This window comes from Gorilla gorilla, chromosome 2, assembly GCF_029281585.2.
Source record: "Gorilla gorilla gorilla isolate KB3781 chromosome 2, NHGRI_mGorGor1-v2.1_pri, whole genome shotgun sequence".
NCBI classification, from domain to species: domain Eukaryota; kingdom Metazoa; phylum Chordata; class Mammalia; order Primates; family Hominidae; genus Gorilla; species Gorilla gorilla.
In genome coordinates, this window is record NC_086017.1 from 146,406,752 (window position 1) to 146,423,714 (window position 16,963).

At 45.6% G+C, this 16,963-nt stretch overlaps 1 protein-coding gene across 1 annotated transcript in view; it reads left to right on the forward strand.

Moving 5' to 3' along the window:
* The window catches only part of EPHB1 (EPH receptor B1), a 473,721-nt gene that overhangs the window by 434,543 nt on the left and 22,215 nt on the right, over positions 1-16,963 (forward strand). Inside the window, exon 13 of the mRNA XM_055383292.2 lies at positions 16,166-16,315. Within this exon, the coding sequence (XP_055239267.1) occupies positions 16,166-16,315 (150 nt within the window). The remainder of the gene's footprint in view (positions 1-16,165; positions 16,316-16,963) is intronic.

Consider the following 16,963-nt stretch of genomic DNA (forward strand, 5'->3'; position numbering starts at 1 on the left):
CCATCACTCTCTACTCTGCCTGCACCTTTGATTTATATCTGTCTGGGATTTACTTGAGGGGAGGGGAGAGCACGTTGAGGGGGGAAGCAGACAAGCTCCTCTCTGCTCCACTGATTTGCTGGCTGTTTAATTTCTGTTTCTGTCTTCACGCCTACTCTGCTGCAGAGCTAGGATGCCCTGCCCCCACCTCCACCTGTCCTCGTTTCACCCACCCTTTGCCACAGGCAGTAAAATACGGCCCTGAAGGGCCCAGAAAGATGCAAGGCCTAATCCAAAAGATGTATCTCCCAATCCTTGGGAGATACTAAAATATTCCTGTAGGATGCAGAACCTCCAGGGTCAACAAGGCCTGATGGGAAGGCTTCTGCTTGCCACTGACAGATGTCACAGAGCTTAGGCCCTTCCCTGGGCTTCTCCTGACTTGTGGTTAAGGATTCTCTTCTGAGCCATCTGAGTTCCTGTGACACCATGAAAATGAGTAAGTTCTCTAACCTTGGGAGACCATGGCATTAGAGAAAATGGAAATTGTTTGCAGGGCTCGCAGCTCATTAGCCTCATATAAAATGAATTTGGAACCCTCTGAAAAGAGGAGTTTGGGGGCTTCAGCTGAAGGTACTGCTATGACTCTCAAGATTCCATAAAACTCTGGAACTGAAGCCCCACAGTTCTTGGCAGAGCTTTCAGGCTGTGGCAAGTTTAGGAAGGCCACACCTCTGGTGAGTGGGGATGATGATAGTGGCCACCAAGAGCCACAGGGAAAGGGTCCAGTCCCAGGTTGGAGGAGGGGAAACTGAGGTGACTCTGCCTCCCACTCTGACAAGCCCAGCTGCCCTTGGGACAGCCATACTGGAAACCATAGGCCCAAGCAGGACAGGCAGGGAAGCAAAGACCAGGGTTCTAGACCCACCAGGCTGGGTGAAAGTTAGGTCTGGGAATGTGGGAGCAACTCCAAGGGCTGGTTTTCTAAGGAATGGGAAAATGGAAAGTAAATCTTAAAGTAGATCAAACAATAAAGAGATTAGTCAGTGGGGAAAGAACAGGTAAGATGCAAGCAGCATTTGCTAAAGCCTAAATCTAGCTGAGGAGCCCCAGCTTACCCCCAAGTGAGGTCTCTGTAGTGCAGGCCTAGGCAGGCCAGCGGCATCAGAGGCCTCAAGAATGAGGACTGGGGACAGCTGTGGGCAGTTTGGCCCATGGTCCAGCCTGCACTGTGGCTTGCATGCTGCTCTTACAACCTGTGCCCTGTCTCATGGCAGTTTCCTCCCACATCCTGCTCAGTAGCTCTTCAAAGCCTTCGCCACACTCCTCATGTCCCTGCCCTACCACGGCACTCTTCTGTCCCAGCAGCTGGCCTGGCTTCCTCTTTTATCACAGTACCTCTGAGCTTTCATGTGCTGCTCAGTAACAGTTTGTGGAATGAATTAAGAAATTAACGAATGAGTGACAGACATGCCCCTGGAGATCTGAGATATCAAGGAGAATGATCAGTGTAGAATGGGGCAGGAGCCCGGGTACTCAGGGAGCAATATGGCTGCCCCCAGGCAGCTGGGTTCTTCACAGTAGGAAGAAGAGACCTTTCAGTTTGTGCTCTTCCAACCCTGAATTCGACTCTTTCCCTGTGGCTCTGCACGGCTGTGATAACCAGCCCCATTCACCTACTTTTGGCCTTGAAAACCTTCTACTTTCTTCCCCTACACCTGGGGGAGGAATAATCCCAGAACATGCAGGAGAAGGGGGCTTATTGGTCCAACTTGGAAGGTTGTTGACCTATCTGAAGAAAGAAATCTCTAGAGTGCCATATTTTTTAAATGTTATTATGGCTTTATTTAAAAACCGATCCATCATTTTCTTAACACAGTCATTAAAAAAAAAAAAAAGAAATCATGTCCTTTGCAGCAACATAGACGGAGCTGGAGGACATAGTCCTAAGTGAATTAATGCAGGAAAAGAAAACCAAATACAACCTGTTCTCACTTCTAAGTGGGAGCAAAACATTGAGCACACATGAACACAAAGATGAGAATAACAGACACTGCAGACTACTGAAGGGCGGGGGACCAGGGGGACATGGGTTGAAAAATCCACTATTCAGTACCATGCTCACTATTTGGGTCCAATATACCCGTGTAATAATCTTACACATGTACACCTAAAATAAAATAATCTAAAATAAAATCTGAAATTTAAAAACAAATGAAATGCTTCAAAACATCAAAAAATAAAAATATGTTTAAAGTAAAAAGTGAATTTTACACATGTACCCCTAAAATAAAACCATCTAAAATAAAATCTGCAATTTAAAAATAAACAAACAAAATGCTTCATAACATTAAAAAATAAAAATGTGTTTAAAGTAAAAAGTGAAACTGACTCCCCCTTCCCAATTCCCAGAAATTACTATCATTCGTAGTTTGGTGTGCTTTCTTCTCCTCTTTACTGTGTGTGTGTATGCATATGTGTATTTTTTGTGTATACATTTTAGTCTCAAAAAATGGTCTCATACCATACATAATGATCTACTCATAGGCTGCTTACTTTGTTACTTAATGAGTTATCCTGAATATTACCTTTCCCCTTCAGTGCCTCACTTCATGCCTTTGGAGACAAGCTCTTTTTAAATGGTCATCTAGGTGGCTTCTGATGCTATGTTATTTCAAACAACATTTCAGTGAAAATTCTTATATAGACATATCTGTGCACTCGTATGTATATTTCTATAAAATAAATTTCAAGAAGATAAATTTCTAGATCAAAGAATTTGCACATTAATTTTTAAAAAATAATGTCAAACTTAAAGAAAATTCCCAGAATAAGAATAATACAGACAACACTCATGTAACATTTGCCCGGATTCTTTACCTACTGTTATCATTTGACCCCATTTCTTTATTATTTGCTCTCTTCCTTTCTCTCTTTCTCTCTCTGTAAAATATTTTTTTCTGAACTCTTGGAAGATACATTACATACATCATCGCTCTTTATTCTTAGACTCTTCATGTGTATTTCCGTATTTCCTAAGAATAGGGAGGGATATTCTCTTACATAACTATAGTACAGTTATCAACTTTAGTAATTTAACATGGATAAAATACTTTTATCTAGTCTACTATCTATATTCTAATTTTGTCAATTGACCCAAAAAGTATCTTTTTTAGCCTTTTTTTCACTCTAGTACAGGATCCAGTCTAGCTTCTGAGACTGCATTTAGTTATCATGTTCATTTAATATCTTTTAATCCGGAAAATTTTCACAATACTTTTTAAATTTTTAAAGGATACCTTTCAAATATTGTGTAATAGACTCTTCCTCATTTTGAGTTTGTCTGATGTCCCTTCATGCTTAGATTCGGGTTATTTATGTGTTGCCTAAGTGACAGTGTGCCCTTCTTAGGGTATTGCTTCTGGAGGCACGTGATGTTCGCCTGTCCTTCGTGTGATGTTAAGAACTTGTATATTTTAAATTTTGGTAGCTGTTTATTCCTGAAAGCCTTTTGCCAATTTATACTCTTGCATAGCTTACGAGATTTGCCCATTTTCACATCCTCTTCCTCACAGAGAGTCATCCGTCTTAGTCCCAGTGTAAATGTGCTTATTCATGCTTTATTTAAAAAAACAAAGCATCAATGTTTTTTCCCATTTTACTCTGAGGCACTTTAATATCCTTAATATTCTTATCTCTCAACCAACGTTTCTCAACTATCAAAGATGTAGTAAACTGACATGCTCTTTTATATCCCAGAGCTCACTGTGAGTCGGGCAGTCTGAGGGGTGACAGCGTGGGTGGGGTGGGACCCTTGGCTGACAGTTAGGGACTCCATGCTCTGGGAAAGTAAAACACAAGCCAATCCTTTTGTTTTTCCTTTGGGAGATTTTTATCTGCCCTCCATATGCAAGGACACACTTCTCCATGTATCTTCTTTCCTTCTTTCCTGTCATCCAATATGAGGAAAAGGCAGCATGGGATCTGGAATGGGAGGTTTCAAGAGCACCCCCCCACTTTTTACCAGGTGTGGACCCCTGGTCACCCTCCTCTCCTGTCCAGTTCCCAGTGCCTGTAAAAAGAGACTCAGAATACTTGGTTTCATCCCCAGTGTAGAAGATACACAGGAAGGAGCTGCCCTCCCAATACAGCCTTTGAAGCAGACTCTGCCCCTCCTTGGCCATCCCTCACCACCACCAGAGGAGGACAGACAGCCCAGAGAGCAGGGCTCATGCAGGAAGGCAGGTGGAGCAGCTCCGTCAGCACTGGCACACTCTGCCAGCATTAGCTAACAGCTCCTCATACGCCCCTCTGAGATAATTAAGTATTATTATCCCTATTGGCAGGTGGAGACGGTAAGACAGAGTGTTTAAGTGACTTAGTTGTAACTGCTGGGATTGTTTGCGGGAGAAACCATGCCAAGAAGGAAGTGCAGTTCAGGAGGCCAGAAGAGTTTAAGCTATTTAATGTGACTGATTATTTTTAAATAGCTGTTGGAGGGTGGGGGCAGGAAGAGAGACTAGAAGCATGGCCAGTGGACACTGTAAGGCATTCAAACATTGCAATGAAAAGAAGGAATATACCTAGTGTGTCTCTTAAAACGGGTTGCCATAGACAGTCTGTCAGCTGCTTACCCCACATGAAGAGGAGAAAAAATAATTGAAGGCCATGATAAGGACAATAGAAAACACCCCACAGCCTTCCCACAGATTTGTACAGAGGTCTCCAAGTTGGCTAAGCAGGGGCCAGTCTCCATCTGAGAGCCCCAACGTTCTCCAGAGACAGAGCATCCACTGGAATCAGCAGCCCCACCAGTAGCCACTCGATGTCAGGAGGACTTGCCAGCTGTATTGCCTGCAGTAGCAAGTGCAGCTTCACCTCAGAGCAGTAGGAAGCCCATGTAGCCTCCATGCACAGGGCAGGGACAGAATGGGAGAAGAGTCTGGGTGACCAAGGGTTGTTGGGGAGACACATGCGAAAGGTGGAATGGCATCATGGCCTACTGATGGATGGAAACCCTGGAAACATGGGGAAAGGCCCAGGGGTCACTGGTGTGGCAAACAGACTGGCTGATAGAGAGGAAGCTGTGGTCTCTTAGGATGAGCCTGGGGCTGAGGGTGGGCAGCAGTGAGGGATGGGTGCAGAGAGGCTCTGGGAAAAAGTACAGTTCCTGCCATTGTCAGAGAAGCAGTGGATGAAACACTGGACGTGGCCTGGAAACAGAAGGGGAGATAGTGGGGTGGCCTCTGAGCCTCCTCCTGAACCCTTCTTGCCCCCTGTTCCATGGTCCTCCATGCCAGCCTGTCACCCAGAGGGCCTGGAGGCTCATTGTCCCCTCCCCACCTGCCTTGGAGGAGGGCATTTTTGTTTCAGCAGCAGGGCAAGTCCAGCCCTGCTTACTACATTCCTGATGGGATGCTGGCTTTCTCTGTTCATTATCAGTACCCCACCATCTGCGAGAGCAAAGTGTCTAGAGAAGCTAAAGCCCTTTGGGGTTAGTCCAGTTGCTCTTTCTCCAGAGCACTCACTTCAGGAACACTGACAGCAGGACCCAGGCTTCAGGGACTAAACAAGGAGAGAACACACCTGCACCATTATTTTTTATTTTTATTAGCAAGATCTAAATTAGGGTAATTTCATTTAAATTTTTAAAATAATTTTGGCTTTTACTTTAGATACACGAGGTACATGTGTAGGATTGTTACATGGGTGTATTGGACCCAAGTAGTGAGCATAGAACCCAATAAGTAGTTTTTCAACCCATGCCTCCCTCCCTCCCTCCCTCTCACCTCTAGTAGTCTGCGGTGTCTGTTGTTTCCATATTTATGTCTATGTGTGCTCCATGTTTAGCTCCCATTTATAAGTGAGAACGTGTGATATTTGGTTTTCTGCTCCTGCACTAATTCATTTAGGATTCTGGCCTCCAGCTCCATTCATGTTACCACAAAGGACATGATTTCTTTCTTTTCTATGGCTGCATAGTATTCCATGGTGTACATGTACCACATTTTCTTTATTCAACCCACCATTGATGAGCACCTAATGTTGATTCCATGTCTTTGCTGTCATGAATAGCGAGGCGATGAACATAGGAGCTGCACCACTAAAGACCTGACTACCACTGCAGGATTCCCTGGACAGTGTCCTCCTCAGGGCAGAAGGGATGCTGTTTCTTTGCCCTTTATTGTCCCTGGCCTGTCTCAGAGAGGGGCCTGCTTGTCAAATGAATGAAGGCAGCTAGTTAATTATTTAGCCCTTGTCTCTCCATCCTTTCTTTTTAATTGTAAACTCAAGAAGCACTGGATAATAAAAAGAAATAATAATGCCTGTATCCTGGCCATCAGAGGCTGTTTTGGGTGTGGATAGTAAAAGAGAGCTGTTTGCCCAGTCAGTATAGTACAGAAAAATGACGTCTGTTTGGTTGAAGATTTTTTTTTCCAGTTGGGAAATGTCACCAAGTGGCCTTTCTGTTCTTCACACATGAAATACACACTATCATCCACATATTTTTAGTTAATTTATGTCCAAATAAGCCTTTCTGTAGCTGCTGGAAAATTATATTTGGGCTGCAATTACCTTTCGCAGCATTGCACAGAAGGGTTTCAGTGCTCACAAAGCTCAGGGGAGAGGCAGCAAGGACCCCACCCGATTGTAAATCTTTCCATTTGTAGTTATTCAAATCACATATTTTATTACTAGTACGAAATACATTCTGCCATTCATTTTGGAGGAGCAGCTAATGCTTCAAGAAAAGCTTTGAAAAACATTCTATTTAGAAACAATTTTGTCGGCAGCTAATGCTGTGTGTCTTTTTGGGTTGTCTTTTCTCCCAGCCCTCTTCTCTGTTATGTGTGCCATTTGCATGACAAACGAGACCATCCTCTCCAAAAGCTCACCTGTTCCTGCAGCCTGCTTCCCACCTCAAGTTTTCATTCTCTGTATGTTGCATCATAATCCTTAGCACGGTAATAAATTACAGTGTCACCATCAAGATTGTGGCTTCTGGAAAGAAATAAGCAGCAGGGCCAGATGAACTCTTTCAGAAGATGAGAGACTGTTTTCATGCAAATTCCTGGCATCCTGGGGAACTGGGAACAGCCTCTTTATTATATAGACTCAGTTGCAATTCAGCAGCCAGAAGCCATTTCCACTAGCTGTTAGAAGCTGGTGACACTCAGAGCAAGATAACCTTTTAGGCAAAAACTTCTTTTCCTTCTTAGTTGTTATGAGTCTTATCTGGAAAAATATCCCTTTACTCATTAGATTGAGGAAAATGGGTCAGTGTACTTTCAGAGTGCTTTTAAGTTGAGACATTTATTCTAAAATACCTTTCTAATTTGACACAGAAACACTTGCAGCTCACTTTAGAGCAGTGCAGTAGACAGTGACTGTGGAACAGGAGCAGGGGTGTGCCACATGGATGCCCCCTGAGGGCAGGCCCATCTGTGTGTGAACTTGTCTACAATGGATTGCACAGACCCTCACTCGCAAGCAGGTGCTGTACCCAGGCTGGTCAACCACACAGTCAGGAGGGTCACTGCTCGAAGGCAGAGTGTCCAACCTGCCAACTCCAGGGTGACTCTTGACATACAATGTAAACTTTATCTCAATTTGCCCTCCATTTCCTTTGGGCCACAGATATACTTGACAGAAACATTAATGAGGCCAATTTGCTGCTTTTTTCCTTTTTCATCATTTTAAGATCTTTTGAGGCTTAGTACAATGTTGAAAAATATTTGCTGTATTAGTCTGTTCTCATGCTGCTAATGAAGACATACTCAAGACTGGGTAATTTATAAAGAAAGAGGTTTAATTGACTCACAGTTCAGCATGGCTGGGGAGGCTTCAGGAAACTTACAATCATGGTGGAAGGGGAAGCAAACATGTCTTTCTTCACATGGCAGCAGCAAGAAGTGCCAAGCAAAAGGGGGGAAAACTCCTTATAAAATAATCAGATCTTGTGAGAACTCACTCACTAGTACAGTAGAACAGAAGGGTAACTGTCTCCATGATTAAATTACCTCCCACTGGGTCTCTATTACAACACACAGGGATCATGGGAACTACAATTCAAGGTGAGATTTGGGTGGGGAGATAGCCAAATCATACCATTCCACTTCTGACTCCTCCCAAACCTCATGTCCTCACATTTCAAAACATAGTCATGCCATTCCGGCAGTCCCCCAAAATCTTAACTCGTTCCAGCATTAACCCAAAAATACAAGTCCAAAGTCTCATCTGTGACAAGGCAGGTCTCTTCCACCTATGAGCCTGTAAAATCAAAAGCAAATTAGTTACTTCCTAGTTACAATGGGGGTACAGGCATTGGGTAAATACACCCATTCCAAAGGGAAGAAATGGGCCAAACAAAGGGGCTACAGGCCCCATGCAAGTCCAAAATCCAATGGGCAGTTATTAAACCTTAAAGTTCCAAAATGATATCCTTTGATTCCATGTCTTACATCCAGGTCATGGTGATACAAGAGGTGGGCTCCCACAGTCTGGGGCAAGTCTGCCTCTGAAGCTTTGCAGGGTACAGCTCCCCTCCTGGCTACTTCCACAGGCTGGCCTTGAGTGTCTGCAGCTCTTCCAGGTGTACAGTGCAAGCTGTTGGCGGAGCTACCATTCTAGGGTCTGGAGGATGATGGCCCTCTTCTCACAACTCCACCAGGCAGTGCCCCAGTGGGGACTCTGTGTGGGGCCTCCAGCCTAACGTTTCCCTTCCACACTGCCCTAGCAGAGGTTCTCCATGAGGGCTCTACCCCTGCAGCAACCTTCTGCCTGGACATCCAGGCATTTCCATACATCCTCTGAAATCTAGGCAGAGATCCCCAAACCTCAATTCTTGTCTTCCGCACACTCACAGGACCAACATCATGTGGAAGCTGCCAAGGCTTGGGACTTGCACCCTCTGAAGCAATGGCCTGAGCTGTACCTTGACCCCTTTTGGCCATAGCTGGAGCAGCTGAGATACAGTTCTGCAGTTCCAAGGTTCCACACAGTAGGGAGAACCTGGACCTGGCCCAGGAAACCATTTTTCCCTCCTAGGCCTCCAGGTCTGTGATGGGAGGGACTGTGGTGAAGGTCTCTGACATGCCCTGGAGACTCAGCTCCTTATTAGTTATGAAAATTTTTACAGCCACTTAAATTTCTCCCCAGAAGATGGGTTTTTCTTTCCTATCTCATTGTTAGGCTGCAAATTTTCCAAACTTTTATGTTCTCTTCCTCTTGAATACTTTGCTGCTTAGAAATTTCTTCTGCCAGATTCCCCAAATAATATCTCTCAAGTTCAAATTTCCACAGACCTCTAGGGCAGGGGCAAAAACTGCCAGTCTCCTTGCTAAAGCACAGCAAAAGTCACCTTTGCTCTAGTTCCCAACAAGTTCTTCATCTCCATCTGAGACCACCTTAGCCTGGACTTCACTGTCCATATCACTATCAGCATTTTGGTCAAAGCCATTCAACAAGTCTCTAGGAAGTTCCAAACTTGCCCACATTTTTGTGTCTTCTCCTGAGTCCTCTAAACTGTTCCAACCTCTGCCTGTTACTCAGTTCCAAAGTCACTTCCACATTTTCAGGTATCCTTATAGCAGCACCTCATTCTACTGGTACCAATTTACTGTATTAGTCTGTTCTCACACTGCTAATAAAGACATACCCAAAACAGGGTAATTTATAAAGGAAAGAGGTTTAATTGACTCACAGTTGAGCATGGCTGAGGAGGCCTCAGGAAACTTACAATCATGGTGGAAGGGGAAGCAAACTTGTCCTTCTTCACATGGTGGCAGGAAGGAGAAGTGCTGAGCAAAAGGGGAAAAAGCCCCTTATAGAACCATCAGATCTTGTGAGAACTCACTCACTATCATGAGAACAGCATGAGGGTAATCACCCTCATGATTAAATTACCTCCCACTGGGTCCTTCATACAATAAGTGGGGATTAGGGGAACTACAATTCAAGATGAGATTTGGGTAGTAACACAGCCAAACCATATCACTTGCCATACAAACAGCTACCTACTTCCTCACCCAAGGAAGACATTGCTCGTCAACACAAATACCCCTTTTCTCTCCATACCTGGAAGGTCTAGCCCAGTGGTTCTCAAGCTTGGTTGCTCATTGGAGTCACCTGGGGAAAGTTTTATTTTTTGTTAGTGCCTTGAGTATTCTAATTTAGAATCTCTGGGAGTGGTGCCCGAGCATTGATGATTTGAATGTGCTTCAGGTGATTCTTACATGTAGTCATTAGTCAAAACCTCTTGTTGAGCCCAGTGATGAAGCCTCAGAATCCTTCTTAAACCAGGCACTAACAATTATCAGAGTTTGTATTTAAGACAATTCCTAAAGCAATCCATGACTTATGTCGGATTGATCTATGCCAGCAGTTCTCAAAGTGTGAGAATCACACTGGGAGTTTGTTAGGAATGCAAATTCTCAGGCCCTACCCCAGAACTAGTAAATTTTAAAGTCTGGGTTAGAACCAGTTTTATGAGCCCTCCAGTAGGTTCTGATACACATTCAAATTTGAGAACCACTGCTCCAGCCAGTAGCTGTGACTAATGGCCTGACATTCAAATCACCTGAAGCATCACCAAAAACCTACCAATGCTTGGGCACCACTCCGAGAAATTCGAATAAATTAAAATATTCATGGCTTTAAAAACAAGCAAGGAAACAAACTTTCCCCAGGTGATTCCAGTAGGTCACCAACCTTGAGAACCACTGGGCTAGGCCTTCTGAGTAATCAAAGAAAATGTGTATTGGCCTAGCTTTCAGCCGGTGTTGTGCATTTACCTAGGCCTGGAGTGGCCGTCTGAGTCTCGGGACACTGATGGTAGAGTGAGGATAGAATTTTCCCTCAGGCAGGATGACAAAGGGCAGTGCTTCAAGGTATGAACTGTGGCGGAGGTCTGATCAACAGCAGTGATGAAATGTTAGAGGGGCCCTGTGGTTAATCGAGGGGCTTTGATATAAAGTGTTGGAGCTATCCCTCACTCCCAAGTCCTCTTGCCCCCTAATAGTAGCCCCTGATGGTTCTGCCACCTAGGAGCTTAACAATGGTATTGTTAAACTAGTATCTGATAAAATTGTATATACTCAATGTATTAGTTTCTCATGGCTTCTATAACAAAGTATCACAAACTAAACAGCTTTAAACAGAAATTTATTCTATCACAGTTCTGGAGGCTGAAAGTCTGAGATCAAGGTGTTGGCAGGGTCGTTCTCCCTTTGAAGGCTCTAGGGAGGATCTATTCTATGCCTCTTTCCTAGTTGCCATCAATTCTTGACATAACTTGGTTTGTAGATGCATCACCCGAATCTCTGCCTCCATCTTCACATGGTGTTCTCCCTGGTGTGTTGCTGTATTTTCATTCGGCCTTCTTATAAGGATGCCAGCATGAAATTTAGGGCTCATCCTAATCCAGTGTGATGTCATTTTAACTTGATTATATTTGCAAAGGCCCTGTTTCCAAAGAAGATCACATTCACAGGTCTCACAGGTTAGGACTTCAACATGTCTTTTGTGGGGATATAACTCAATACGCAACATTCAATAATTTATTGTTTAATGATAATAAGAATATATTGTGTGGTTTCAATTTCTATCATGTTGGACTTTCACAACAACCTCAATATACTTTATATATTATAAATCTTTTGGAATAGCAGGCATTATGAAATTCAGAGCCATTTCATGATACACTCGGCCATGAACCTATCACTTCCAAACTTCAAGGGGATTCTCTCATGCTGCACAACAGAAATATTTGGTGAACAAGTCCATGAACACAATACTCAGTATTCATGAATGGCTGGATTTCTGCCATAATCCCATTGAGATTTTGTCTCACACAAGATGGTGGAGAAAAGTGCTGTAGCAATGCCCAGACACATAGAAGTGCTACCCTCTGGGCTTCTCAACAATAAGCAATTAGCAAAAGGAATCAGTCATATGCCTGGACTTTGGCCTGGAAAACTTCATACTTGGGTGGGCTCTAGAACCAAAGCTATGTGTTTTACTTCTGTAACCTCACCGTGGCAAGACAGTGTGCTGGCTGGATGGTGTTAGGGACATCCATTGCCCATTGACAGTAGGGCTGAGGCTCATCATTACCATGTCCCCAGCAGGGTACTGAGGACAGAATGGGTGCTGCATAGATGCTTGCTGCCGACTGTCTGAAGCTGAGGGACTAAAGTGCCTCTACACCAAGAGCTTCTACCTGTTGGCATCACACCTGCTGGCAGGTGTGGATGTGGGTCAGCAGATGACCTTGAGGATGGCAGGGTTAGGATTAATTCACTGCCAGATATCTTCTCGTAGTTCACCAAATTCTACACACACACACAGACACAAAATCTTAAGTTTATCGTATATCTGAGTTAAGACATAATTTTTCTGAAGCAGTGGTTTTCAAACATTTGAAGAATTCTTGGCAACACAACCATTCAATGCAAAGCTCTGTGTGGAAGGTGTGTATGAAGTCTTGAAGGGAACTCAGACCCCTAATGACAGTGAGCTGCCTCTTCCTCTTCTCTTCTCCCTCCCCTATGCTCCAACAGTGACCCCTGCGGCAGCTCTAGGGAAACCCAGTCCCTGCAGAAAGCAGACCCATACCGTTAGCATCCCCCAGGGAAGCAAGTCATCTGGTACCTTGTAGAAACCCCTGCCAGGGACAGTGCTCTCCCCAAGCCCAGTGTCAGCACTTCTGTGTCCGTATGAATGCAGATTCCTTTCCAGTGAGCCCCATGCATTCTTCACTGCCCTGAGAATTTTTCCCTGATATTCCTCACCACCCAATGGAGCAAGCACTCCTCTATGCCCCTTCCTCATACCTGCACTGGGGAGCTGGGGGCTCTTAGGGCACTTTAAAGTCACATGGCTGTGTTGGCCCTGGTGTCTGGTCCAAGCTCCTCATGCAGCAGCAGCAGGACCGCCTGGCTGGCAGAACCCTGCCTGCTGCAGCAGGGTTCCACTTCCTTTTCTTCTGCTTCCCTCCACAGGGCTGGTCACCATCCTCTAAATTAATAGATTTCCTTTCACATAATTGAAGACAAGTTATAATCATCGCTTGATAATATTAATTATGTCAATAATTGATATTGATATTGATTATATCAATAATCATCACCATGATTACCTCTGAGCACCAGAAGGCAACATTGACAATGATGTTTGAAAAGATGGAAGGAAGGTTTAAAATTCCTAGGAAACAAAGTGCCCACTCTTGTGCTCCCCTGACTTTGCATTTCCTTTTGTTCTGCCTCCCAAGTCAGTGTCCCCCTTCTCTTCAGCTGAGCAGGAGAGCCTGCCATGACAAGCTGTCACCTGCCTGTCCAGGGGCTCTTCTCAAAGGCTCAGCCACCTGCTGGGATGGAGGGGGGCGGTGGTGACAGCCCAAGCTCAGTGTTCAGTGAGGCCCAACAGTGCAAGGTGGCAGGAGGGCTGGAGGCTCCTTGCCGTGGGCCAGGCACTGCCACTTTCCAGGCAGGAGGGAGCGGCTCCACAGCTGTCACTGACAGCCCCTGGGGTTTGCTCCAGACTTGGCAGAGGAGGACACTCTCAGACTCCCAAATCACCTCTTTGAAATTCAGAAGAGCCACACTGTCATCTCCCCTCCTCTCTCTGACACAAACACACACACAAGATAAGCAAGCCCTAACTCTCTTTTACTCAGAGACCTACACTGCCAAGTTTTCTCTGTCTCCCACTCTCGCACACAGATTGATACATTCTCACACACAATCTGGTTCTCTGTCTCTGTCTCTCTCTCTCTCACACACACACACACCACACACACACAGTATACTAATTAAACTCCAATTCTCTCCTACCTCACTTAACCCAGGTATTTTGAGAGAACCAAAGCCCCTCTTTTCTGGGGGAGCCCAGGCCATCTCGAGGTGTGACAACAGCACCTTCCCTAATGGCAACACACAACTTGGGGTCTCTGCACTATCAGACATTGACCTCCAGGTGTTTGGTAGCTGCTGCTTCACTGGATGAATTCTTCACCTCTCTTCCCAGCCGTGGGGAACATGTTGATAAAACCAATAAATTCATTCATGTTCTGGGGGATGATGAGAACAGAGAGTCTGGCTGCAGCCACAGCCTGAGCATGCCCTCCAGGCATTTGTCGTGTAGCTGGCATTTGAGCTGAGGACATCTCCCCCTCCACAAAAGCCTGCCACCATCCTCAGGGGAAATTAGGACTGTCTTCTTTGCAGAAAGTGGGATGTGTGCCTGGGGAGGTCCAGCCTGGTTGCCTTTATTCCTCCCAGGCTCCAGATAGGAAACCAGATAAAAATACACTTTGCTGTTTGCTCCTTTTTCTTTTCTGCCTAGCTCGGGTTAACCATTTTTACATTTTTACAGTATTTTTGCTAACGTCAACCATGTATCTTTGGTGACTTGAGCAGATTGTAAGAATGGGCAGTATAAAAATATCCTCTTTCAGTGGAGGCATGAAGTAAATGAGGAGGGGAGTGAGGGAGCTGCCGTCCCTGCTCTGTGCTGTTACTGCTGCAGCCAGTGGCTTCATGTTCCATGTAGTATGGAGTGAGACAGAGCCTAAGCATGGAAAAAAGCATGATGGGGTGAAATCCTGGCATTTGGTATGAAAAACTGAAAAGGGGGGTCATATTTGCTATAGGGAGTGATGAGCTTTGGAGGACAGCCTTGGCAAGCACCCTGTTTAACAGCTGTAATTGGCACTGATGCTGGACAGCACAGGCCATGCCAGCTGTCTGCTCTATGCTCACCTCCCATTACTTCTCCTTCAGGAACTCCCTGCTTTAGCCATTGTGGATTGCTTGTATGTCCCAGCCTGTCTCTTATCCCTGGCCGTTGAGAAAGCTGCTCTCTGCCTGGACTTCCCTCCTCCAGTCACTTTGCCTGGTTAACTTCTACTTGTTCTCTAGGGCTGAGCATAGTGAAAATAATAGTTAACACTGGGCTGTGTAGGTGCTGATGAGAAACTGAGGCACAGAGAGGTAGGTTACTTGCCCCCGCCGCACAGGTAGAAAGAGGCAGTACTGGTATCCAAACCCAGACAAAGGCTCCAGGAGTTCTTAACCACCACCAGAAACTGCTTCTCTAACAGCTCCTGCCTGCCTTCCCTGACCCTTCCCTGTGTAGGGGAGTCTCCTCTGGTTTTCAGAACACCTTGTACCCACTCTCATCTTCACCTTCCCTCACTTTTCAATGTTTTTAACAATATATTTTAAGTTTCTGTTTTCTTGTCTGTCTCCCCACTGTCCTGTTCAGCTTGAGGGCAGGGACACTGGCTTATTTCTGGGACATCAGCTTCTCAGCAGGACCTGGCACAAAGTGGTGCTTATTGCCTATTTGTTGATGGGATGGATGAATGAGTGGATAGATGTGAATCCCTTAGGTAAACAAAACTGGCCAAGGTCTGGCAGACAAGCTGAGGGCCAAGCAGAGAGCCAATTTAGAAACTTCCAGTGTGGGATTGGAGGCAAGAAGGAGAAACAAGCCTAAGAGTGGCCCTATAGAAAAGAGCATCTCCAGACTCTGGAATCTTGACCTCCACTGAAGGGCTGGCAGGACAGCCAGCATGTAGAAAGACCACAGCACTGGGACCATTCAACCCTCATGAAGCTCAGGGCTATCTGCATGCTACAGAGTTAGGGAAACCTGCCCCCCAGAGGTGGAATGCAACGAAAATGGGGCAGAAGGCAGCGTAGCATGACCTTGTAGTGGCAGGGCTCTCCAGGAGGCATGCTTCATCACTCTTCTTTCCTTTTGTACCATTGCAATTCCTTCTGACCCAAATGTGTTAGCTTTTACATTGCCAGGGAGCAAAGAAAACCATAACTTGTTTCTCATGTAGCCAATCTCAGGTAGTTCCAGTGAGTTTTATGACAGTTACACTCTCTCCTCCCACCCACCTCCCCTGCAGCAACATTGGAATCCACATATAGGGAACCAGGGCACATGTGGCTTATCCACATGAGGCTAGAGGCCAGCACAGGCATGCTGGTCACCTTGAGCTTCTCTAACTAGGCACAGCAACATAGCTTGTGCACGAAGCAAGAGTAGCCTGTCTGTCATAATTCACAAGATATGGGAGTGAGAGTTTGGAAGAATGTGCATGCCAAGTTTTTTATTGCCTGCCTTCAATCAGAAACCTGATTGTTGGGCTGACCACGGTTTCTCCTTCTTTCAGGGAGGGAAGATCCCTGTGAGATGGACAGCTCCAGAGGCCATCGCCTACCGCAAGTTCACTTCAGCCAGCGACGTTTGGAGCTACGGGATCGTCATGTGGGAAGTCATGTCATTTGGAGAGAGACCCTATTGGGATATGTCCAACCAAGATGTGAGTGTCAGCAGCACTTGGTCACCACAAACCCCCATTGAAGGGATCCCAAAGGCAGTAGCATACCAATTCCTCCTGTTTTCAGCTCACGGCCTCATAATCTGAACCTGCAGTGTTCAGGGTAGGGGATACAGGGACACCCTTAGCATGGATGTTGGAACTAATCAAAGAGCCCAGCATGGAGGTGTGAAAGGCCCTATAACCACAAAGCCTGTAGAGGTGCCAAGGCCACAGTCTCCAACCCAAGAGATAATGGGCTGTTTCCAAATGGCTGAGGACCATGAATAGATCAGCCCCAAATTAAGCAGTAAAGTCTACCCTGCTTCTAAGCGTTCAGGTTCTGTGTTTTCCTTCCCCGTGAACGACAGAGGGGAAGGAGGCACTGGACTGGGGGCCAGGGCCTGGGTTCCCATCCTGCTCTGCCTCTGACGGCTATGCTCCATTGAGCCAGTCGCAGTTTCTGTGTGGGACTTGTACCTCTTAGCTTTAAAGAGAGTAATTGGAAAAGGCCCTTCTTCCTTGAGAATTCACTCTTCTATGATCCCATATCACCTATCAGTGAAGGAAGAGGTGGAAAGCTTTCCAAAGCTGGCCAGCTTCAGATGGGCCACAGGAGAGGGTCCCTGTCTGTGGGGAGGTCAACACTCC